The sequence below is a fragment of the Sorex araneus genome, chromosome 6, assembly GCF_027595985.1.
Source record: "Sorex araneus isolate mSorAra2 chromosome 6, mSorAra2.pri, whole genome shotgun sequence".
NCBI classification, from domain to species: domain Eukaryota; kingdom Metazoa; phylum Chordata; class Mammalia; order Eulipotyphla; family Soricidae; genus Sorex; species Sorex araneus.
The window spans coordinates 108,150,191-108,160,957 of NC_073307.1; the positions used below are offsets into that span (position 1 = coordinate 108,150,191).

General features: G+C 36.1%; 1 protein-coding gene across 1 annotated transcript; it reads right to left on the reverse strand.

Moving 5' to 3' along the window:
• Window positions 1–1,291: 1,291 nt before the first annotated feature.
• Window positions 1,292–2,242, reverse strand: LOC101541360 (olfactory receptor 2D2-like). The gene has a single exon (XM_004613689.2). It carries the CDS (start codon window positions 2,240–2,242, stop codon window positions 1,292–1,294), a length of 951 nt encoding a protein of 316 aa, XP_004613746.2.
• Between the last annotated feature and the right edge of the window lie 8,525 nt (window positions 2,243–10,767).

Genomic DNA, 10,767 nt, shown 5'->3' on the forward strand with positions numbered 1-10,767 from the left:
AATATCCCAGGTGGAAAATATTGATTGAAGTACCAAGTATAATTAAGTCCTTAATTTTATCATAGTCAAAACAGTGCTAATAAGGCTTCACAAATTGCATGTGTTGGGTACATGAATTAATCACTGGACAAATAACAAGGAAATACTGAGAACAAAGTGGAATGTCCTATGTCTGCTATTTATCCTCTCAGGTTGTTTCATCTCTGTTCATTTCTAGCTCTCTATGTACCTAACAAGAATACCTTTTGCTCTCTGGCTTCTAATTAGAAAATAATATTAAGATATTGGAAATGGGCAAAGAATGAAATTCCAATGCTTTTACAAGTGACTTCTTCACCTCTGTATTCCTATCCACAATTTGACTGTGTAAACAACTCTCTCCTAGGCTATCAATAGATTCTTCATATCCATGATGTGTTGATGATGTATTCAAGTTACCATGACATGTGAAAATTTATATTCATCCCCTTAAAATAACTTTATTTTATGGTGTTCATCTTGTTTAAAATACAAGATGAAAATTTCTTAATATGTCATGTTCTATATAATACTCATTTTTCTAATAGGTGTGAAAAGTTCTATAGAGTTCTTTTTATTGTTGTTGTTGTTGCTGTTAAGGTTCATTGTTTGCAGTCCCTAAAGACTCACCTCAAACGCACATGCATGAACACGTGCATGAACAGATATACTTAGAATATACATCATGATAAAATAAAGGACTTTATTAGGTTTGAAGATAAATATTAGTAACACCATACAGTAAAAATATTTTAGAGATACCAGGAATATAAGCTATGAATAAATTACTCTCAGGTAAACTTGAATTTTAGTTTTCAAGGCCCAAAAGCAGAAAATAGATTGTCCTTCAGTTATTCAGTTCCATAAGTTTTTGTCTCTCTGAATTTATGTCCTCTATCTACAATGCTAGAGCAATAGCCCAGTGGGTAGGGTGTTTGCCTTGCACATGGCTGACCCGGGTTAGATTCCTCCATCTGTCTCAGAGAGCCCGGCTAGCTACCAAGAGTATCCTGACTGCACAGCAGAGCCTGGCAAGCTACCCGTGGTGTATTTGATATGCCCAAAACAGTAACAAGTAAGTCTCACAATGGAGACGTTACTGGTGCCCACTCAAGCAAATCAATGAACAACAGGATGACAGTGCACAGCGCTACAGTGCTATCTACAATAAAATTTCTTAATAAACATCAACATAGCAGAGTCCAAGGGAAAGGAAAAAACTATATTCCAGTCTTGATTGACAAGTCTTCAATTTACAAGGAGCCAGGTAAATCTAACAGTGGATAATTCCAAGCCTGCATGGAAAATTCTGTGTGACTGCCTTCCTCAGAGCTACTTTCACATCCTTGTTCCTCAGGCTGTAGATGATAGGATTAATCATGCAGGGAACCATTGTGTAGAACACAGACATCACTTTTTTCAGTTCTTTGGATGATTTTGGTGTCATATAGGTGAGAGTTGCTGATCCATAAAAGAGAGTGACCACAATGAGGTGGGAACCACAGGTAGAAAATGCCTTGAGTCTCCCTGCAGCTGACTTCATCTTGACCACAGTCACAATGATGTGTCCATAAGATACCAGAACAAGAGAAACAGGGATGAGGAGAATGATAACCCCCATGAGGAAAATAACCACCTCTGTGGTATGAATGTCTGCAGATGCCAAATCCAGCATTGCAGGGGCCTCACAGAAGAAATGAGAAATTGTATTGCTCCCTCGGTAGGGTAAGCTTAGTGTGAAGGCAGTATCCATCACAGATGCAAAAATTCCAGCTGTCCATGATCCTGCAGCCAGCTGGACACAAACTTTCCATGTCATGATGTTAGAGTAATGCAAAGGTTTGCAGATGGCCACATACCGGTCATAGGACATTACAGACAAAAGAACACACTGTGTACTCCCCAAAAGAAGAAAGACGAGAAGCTGAACTGCACAACGTGTGAATGAAATGATCTTGTTCCTGGATAGCAAATGGGCTAAAAATTGAGGAACTATGATGGTAGACAAACAGAGGTCATGCAGAGCTAAGTTGCAGAGAAAAAAATACATGGGTGTATGAAGATGAGAATCAATCCATATTAGAGACATGAGGAGCAGGTTTCCAAGCACTGTTACCAGGTAGACTAGCAAAAATAGGATGAACAACAGCTTCTGGGTGAGGGGGTCATCAGAGAGTCCCAGAAGGAAGAATTCTGTCACCTGGCTCTGATTTGTCTCTCTCATACTTTATTACTACTTTAGATAAGAAGTAACTATGTGCTTGACATAGTTATATACAACCAACAACAAAAAAATAATATCATTTGGTTAGAAAACTTAGAAATCACCTCAATGAATAGCAATCATTCAGAATTTCCTTCATTATTTTTTAGAGGAAGATTATAATATTTTTTTTCTTGGAACATATTCAATAATGGAGAACTTGATGTATTGTAATGTGATTCATTTATTTCTAAGGGGTCACAAAGCAAGTCAAAAGGAGATCAAAACACTCATCCTGTATTCTGAATATCACAGTTAAAAAACATTAAATTGAATTCAGCTATGAATAATATTATCTAATTTTGAATCACTATCAATTAAAACTATTTCCTCTCATACTGTTCTTTCTACACTTCCTCCACATCACATAGTATAAATTTTGGAAATTTTTGCACATAACATCTCTTCCCTGAAGTGCAACTAAGATATGGAAACACAAAGAAAGAAATGTACTTCATAGTTTGATTTTTCTTTTGGATAAAAGAATCAGTTTTGAATAACCTGATTTTAAAAAATGGGTTACTTTGTAGTGTGGTCTTAAATCTTTGACAGACCTAATATTAGCTTTATTTGGCACTACTAAGTATAGACCTTAGTGATCAATGATCTTCCAAAATAGAAAACAATTGCAACTTAATTTTTAATGTAAGAAAGCAGATGGACTACTATTCTAAATACAGGATAATGTCTTTAATCTCATCCTTTATATGCTTTATATATATACATATATATATCCTTTATATTCTTTGTATCCCAAATTCTTGCCTTATCTGCAGACCAGCAGAGGTGAAAAAAATTTTTTGAAAACTGACTCTTTTACATTGTTCTTTCTATTTTGACACTTCAAAGTATTTTCTTTAATCAATTATTTTAATCAAATTAATTTCTAAAATGTTATTACATTAGTTCATATGCAGAATATGATATCGTGAACTTCTATTCATGATTTCTGACATTTCAAAGAAATGTTCGATTTTATGAGCACTGCTTCCAAATTCCCATTGCATGAGCATCACAACTGTTGTGTACCACCCCTCACTGAGAACTGCAACCAAAGTGTGTATGATCAACTCTATAAATATAACAACAAAGAGAATGCAAGTGAAAATTAAAATGACATAAATTAAAAATGTAGAAAACATTTAAACCAATTTTCCCCAATATATGCCATTTTATCACTTCTTCATTGAACTTATAACTTCTTCGCCTATTCTCAGAACCTTCAAATATTTTTCCAATTGCTGTAAAAAACAACAGATGAGCATATCAAAAACAGATTTCCCCTATTGGAAAAGAAACTACAGGGATTCTGGCTACAGAATGTGCAGAGTGAGAGAGACTGCAGGCACTGTGTCACCTCATCAGGGAGCTAAAATATCCACAAAAATTCCAATGTCAAGATCAGGAACAAAGTAGGAGGAGGAATTATCATACCTCTCAAGTCCTTCGGTTCCATCCAAAAGTCTTCTCATTGGCATCAGAGCATATTGTTCAACAATAGTTCCATTTAAATGGTGAACAAAGGGATACTAGAAGCAACCTCTGGAGCTGATGACATGCTCTAGAGAATTCTGAATCATTACAGTGGATTCTGAGTTTTGCCCTCTCCTCTGAAGGGTCCCAAGTGATTACAAAGGTAGCAGAAAATAACATGCAGTTAGAATTTGCTTCTTCATTTATGGGCTCTTTCACCAGTTCTTCTTTTAAGAAAATTGTGCATTGTTGGAATTAATAGCGGGTAGGGCATTTGCCTTGCACGTGGCCGACCCAGGTTTGATTCTTCCACCCCTCTCAGAGAGCCCGGCAAACTACCAAGAGCATCTCGCCCGCATGGCAGAGCCTAGCAAGATACCCATGGCGTATTTGATATGTCAAAAACAGTAACAATGTCTCAAAATGAAGACATTACTGGTGCCTGCTCGAGCAAATCCATGAGCAACAGTATGACAGTAATACAGTGATATTAGGAAAAACACTAGGTTCCAACCTAGGTGTGAAACAAACACTTCGCATCATAGTAGGCAATTCATATTTCTAGAACACAATGGGGATATTCTCTAGATAATACTAGATTCTCCAATTATTACCTTTTCACAATATTTTTAATATTTGTCTCTCAATACATGCTGTTATACAGTAAACAAAAGATTACTGTCACTGTCAGTTTCATCCCATTGCTCATCGATTTGCTCGAGCAGGCACCAGTAATGTCTCCATTGTGAGACTCGTTACTGTTTTTGGGATATCGAATATGCCATGTGTAGCTTGCCAGGTTCTGCTGTGGGTGAGATATTCTCAGTAGCTTGCTAGGCTCTCTGAGAGGGGTGGAGGAATTGAACCCGGGTTGGCTTCATGCAAGGCAAATGCCCTACCCACTATACATTTTGGGCTATACAGTCCCCAAAATAAATAAGAAATTTTTATAAATGAATAAGAAAAATAAAAATATTTTACTATACATAAATTATTAATTTGGCACTTAGAATAAAGAAATGCAAATAAATTTAAGAATATTAGACCATCACTGTTATCCCATTGCTCATCGACTTGCTTGAGTGGGCACCAGTAATGTCTCCATTGTGAGACTTGTTGTTACTGTTTTTGACATATCAAATACGTTACAGGTAGCTTTCCAGGCTCTGCCATGCGGGCAGGATACTCTCAGTAACTTGCCGGGATCTCCGAGAGGGATGGAGGAATCGAACCTGGATCAGTCGCATGCAAGGCAAATGCCCTACCCGCTGTGCTATTGTTGTAGTCCATTATTGTAAAATATATTTAAAAAACCACATATGGGGCTGGAGTGATAGCACAGCGGGTAGGGCGTTTGCCTTGCACGCGGCCGACCCAGGTTCAAATCCCAGCATCCCATATGGTCCCCTGAGCACCACAGGGTGTGATTCCTGAGTGCATGAGCCAGGAGTGACCGCTGTGCATTGCTAGGTATGACCCAAAAATGAAAAAAAAACACATGTGCTGTTGAGGGGTGGCAAAAAGGAAGCCCACATAGAGTACTGAGGAGTGTATAGAGGTCTTCAGAAAGCTAAAATTAGAATTGTTATATGTTCAATATGTTCCACTTCTGATATTTTTTCAGGAAAAATAAGAACACTAGCTTGAAAATATATCTTCACCTCCATGTTTACTACATCATTATTTACTATAACCAAGATATGAATACAACCAAAGTGATCTGTATGTGGTAAAAAAATGTGTGTATATATTAAACCTTTTTATTCAGTCACAAAAATAAAATCTTGCCATTTGTTACAGCATGAATGGACCTTGAAAGCAGAATACTAAAGGAAAAAGAGACCCAAAATTTTTTATATAATCTCAATATGTATACTATTAGAACAAATAAGAATACTGAGCTCATAGATACAGAAAAAAAAATGATGGTTCAGAGGTGAGGGAATGAGGGTGGATGACATGAGTGAAGAGTATCAAAGTACACAATACTTAGTTATATAATAAGTAAGTCATTGGATGTAAAATATAGCACAGTAACTAATAATATCGTATTGCACATTAGAAAGTTGCTGAGAGAAACTTAAATGTTCTAGTATATGAAAACATCTTATAACTGTGTATGGAGAAAGAAATTAACCATAATTTTTATGGTGACTGACGTCTATATAAATATTTAATCATCATGCTTTCTATCAGAAACAAATAGAGTTATGATCACAATAAGATAATCAACTTATTATGTCACAACATAAAATTATAAATTCAGGGTCTGCAATATTTGGAGTACTTGCTAACATGCTTTAGGTTCACTGTCATACCTTTATTATAATACACCTAAGCACCAACAGGAGTAACCCTTAGCACTGATCCAAGAATAACCCCCAAACACCAAGGCAGACTAGTACCTGAGTGAAGAAATGAAAGAAAGGAAGAAGAGAAATGTGCTTCACCTCTGCTCCTACCTGTGCAAAGCAGAGTCAATGGAGCTGTTCCCCTATGCCAATGCCTGCCCATGGCAGCAAAAGCCCCAGAGTCAGTTTTCTGGCCCTCATCCTAAATCAATCCCATGATCTATAAAGCCAGAGGTCTTTCACTGATAGGAAAACAATGAAAAATAAATTTGAGAAACTGAAATGATAGACACACATATTCCGTCTACACATCCCCCAAATGTGTGAGTACTTGCTGGCACATATCTTTCTAGTGCACATAGAATATTCCCTAGACTTTCAGACCACAATGCCATGAAGGTAGAAATTAATTATAAAAGTAGTAGTCAGCAAAGCACAGGAAAATATGAGAGTAGAAATGAGAATACTACATTTAGAGGTTTCATAAAGGACGAACATGTTTGGTGATATAAAAATTCAGTACAGGGTCTGTGCTGCAGAATTACAATAACTGAAGAAAAGATCAAAGAGCTCCAAGATAAGTTGAAGAAACCCTCTAATGAACAACAGAAGATGGGGAATGTCTGACAAGAAATAAACAGCACATCAGAGAACTATGGGATGAAGTCAAGCGGAACAATTCAAGAATCATCAGAGTTCCTGAAGAATAGAAAGGCAAATTCTATTTAAAAAACACGAAAGAAATCATAACTAGGATAGAGTGACAGTACAGTGGATAGGGCATGTGCCTTGCATGGGGCTGACCCAGATTTGATTCTCTAGTACCTTTGGTCCCCCAAGTCTCGCCAGGAGTGTTTCCGAAGCACAGAATCAGAAGTAAGCCCTGAATAATGCTACATATGACCCAAAGACAAAAAAAATTTAATTTAATTTAATCTAAATTTTATTAGAAAAAGAAATCATAACTAATAGCTTCCTTGAGATCTAAGAGACCAGAAGATACCCAACAAAGATAAAATCATATAGGAAAAGCTCACTCCAAGATATATTATATTCTGGATACAAAGCCAAATATAAGGACAGAATGTCGAAAGCAGCGAGATCAAAAAAGAAATTTACATACAAGGGAAACCCATAGAGTGCAAAGCAAATAAATCAAATGAGACTCTATAAGTTAGAAGAAAATAGTAGGACCTAGAGAAAAAACAACTCAATGAAATGAACACCTCAGTAAGAATACTCTATCCAGCTAGGTTTTCATTTCAAATTGAAGAGCAGTACAGAACTTCGGGCAACTATTTAGGGAATTCATAACCTTAAAACCAGTTTTGCAAGAAACATTGAGCTTCCTAAAAGACAGGATAAACTCAGCACTTTGTCCTGAGTACAGAATTCTCTCATGGTGCTCATGGTTACCCTTTGCCAGGTAGAAAGATCTGTTTATTTCTCACCAGCCAAGAGATTTTATTTTTTTTCAGTAATGAATTAATATTTTATTTATACTGATTGTTCTTTGTCTACTCAGATGACTTCTTGTGTCTATAGAGATTTTAATTATTTTTTTAAATTTTTATTATATCACCATGTGGAAAGATACACAGTTTTCATGTTTATGTCTCAGTTATACAATATTCAAACACCATCCCTTCACCAGTGCCCATATTCCACCACCAGAATCCCCAGTATACCCCCCTCCCCCACCCCTCACTGAATAACTGATGAATTTCACTTCATTTTCTCTTTACCTTGATTACGTTCCATATTGCAAAACAAAACTCACTATTGTTGTTGGAGTTTCCCCCCAAGAAAGACAGCCTTACTAAGGAAGCATTTGATAATTGGTTTTCCATTAAAAGATTGTATGTTTTCAGTGCGGCTGCGCGGTTCGGATGTGTTCCAGTCCCGCAACCCGGAGCCATGTTAGTTGCTGCTCAGTGTCGCCAGGGCTCCATTTGGAGAAGGCGTCCCAGCTGTACCTCCTCCATCTGGATCCCTGGTGTTGTTAGCCCGGATTCCGGTCCGGAGCATTTCTCCGGCTGCATTGCTCACCAGACTGCCTGGCCTCTTCTCAGAGATTTTAATTATAACCTTTCATTTATTAACACAGATACTTAAATATTACCTATATTTCCTGTTTTTATATAATATTTGCTAACAAAATCTGTATTCAATTTTTAGGATTGTAAAACACACTTTTATACTTTTGTAGGCCTATTTGGATTTTCAGTTAAAATTTCCTATTACCCACTCACTCTTAGGTGTATTACCATAGAAATTATGGAAATGTTGGGAAAGATGAGTAAGGAGAGGCTGCTATTATCTCAGGGCTGGGAGGAATAGAGACGGTACTGGTGCCTGCTGGAGTAAATCAACGAATAATGGAATAACAGTGACAGTGATATAGTGATACATAGAAATATTTAAATTTAATTTTTCTCATTTAAATATATATAAAAAGAGAGATAGTTACTATCATTTCAACCTGTCATTTACAATTTTGTGAAATTTTAGATTAGCTTTAATCATCTATATGTATGTCGCTCTCTTAAGAGTTAATAGTTTTAAATATTTCTTACGTATGTGGGATATAAGGAAACAGTGACATCAGAGCAATAGTACTGTGGATTGGATGTTTGCCCAGTGTGAGACTGATTTGGTTTTGATCCCCAGCACCACATATGATCCCCGAGCTCAAGTCCAGGAGTAATCCTTGAGTACCATTGGGTGTTCCCAAAATCAATAAAAGAGAAAATAGAAGAAACATTAAAGTTCAAACAAATGGCCAAAGTCATCCAAACCGGATACTTTGTCTATAGAACTGAGTTTGCAGTAGAGGGACATGGCTGGCAGGAGACTCTGGGATGCTGGTGGAGGGAAGCAGGTACTCTGGTGATGGATGTGGTATTGGAATAAAATACCTATGAAAAAGTAATTTAGGGACTGGAGCCGTAACACAGTGGGTAGTGTTTGCCTTGCATGCAGCTGACCTGGGTTCGATTCCCAGCATCCCATATGGTCCCCTGAGCACCGCCGGGGGTAATTCCAGAGTGCAGAGCCAGGAGTAACCCCTGTGCATCCCCGGGTGTCACCCAAAAAGCAAAAAAAAAAAAGTATTTTAAATTCCATTGCTTCAAATAAAGTGTTAAAAAATTAAGAAAGAAATACCAACAGCACTCCATTAAGGAAATTAAACTGCAGTTGAAGACCATCACAGAGTAAATAGTCCAGTCTATATTGTTTAAAATTCAATCTAATTATTTTAAATTCTCCCAGTTATTTGAATTATAACAACTATTTTACAAAGAAATATAAATTATTAACAAAAAATAAATTTAAAAGGAAACCTCATAATTTTCATATAAGGCCAAGTTATCCTAATATCATCTTTACAACAAAATTACACACTCATAAGCCTCAACCTAAGATGGCTAAAAAAGCATAAGCATCACTTCTGCAGATCAAATATAGAAAATGTTATTGAAATTAATATAGGATGGAATAAATAGTAAATGAATAACAAATCATATAATGGATTAATATTAATATAATGGATAAAAGAGATTTATCGTAAGAATTGGAGAGTTATTTTAACATACAAAATGCAACTAGCATAAATCATAATTTAACAAGCTAAAATATTTTATGTGACTTTCTTTGTAGACACACAATCTGAATTATAGACATGAGCAACAGATTTCCAAACACAGAGACCAGGTAGACAACTGAGAATGAAATGAGCATTTCATTCAGCTGCTGAGCAAGGGGGCCATCAGAGCATCCCAAAGGGAAGAATTCTCTTACTTGGGCTGATTTGTCTCTCTCACACATTATTTCTAATTTAGCAAGAAGTCTCTAGAAATTGATATCTATAACCTACAAAATTATATATTCCATATTTAGAGAATTTAGGAATCATTCTAAATCACTACCTTTCAAGAATTTCCCTCATAATATTTTTAGGGGAAGATCAAACTGTATTTGTAAACACATTGTTAACCTGCAAAAAATTTTTTTAAAAGCGGTTCATTCATGTCTAGAGTTTTGATAAGTGGCGTGTAGATCAAAAGAACCATCCTCTATACTCTTAATACCACACTTCTAACAGTAAATAATAATTGAATACGTATATCAAGTTGTGTCATTTGATTTCACTTTATCATCAGTTAAGACTCTTGATTTTTATGGTGTTATTACCAGAGTTCCTTCATGTTATATAACACAGATTTTTTAAAAGATCTTTGGACATGCCATGCATCTGTTGATGTTATTTCTTCCCTGAGTCACTAAGGAAATCAGAAAGAACCAGAATAGCTTGACATTGATGTTTTTCATGTAGAATATAGCATATTTTGAAGATCATGAGAGAAATAACAGGGAATCTGTGAAGAGTGTGGTATAACCTCTTGGGCAGTCTTATCACCACATTCATTTGGCGCTTCTAAAAATGATCTTAATGTCAGTTAACTTCCATAATAAAAAAATACAATATTATTTCTACATTAAGGTAAAAACAGCTTGGCTTTTCTGAATTCAGGCTAAATCGTACAACTCTCCCACCTCGTATCCATGATGACTCACTCAATGTCTTCTCTGCCTAGTCTCAGAGCTACAGAAACCTTCTGTGAACTATTTAAATTATTTTCATTGTTATGTCCTTTATGA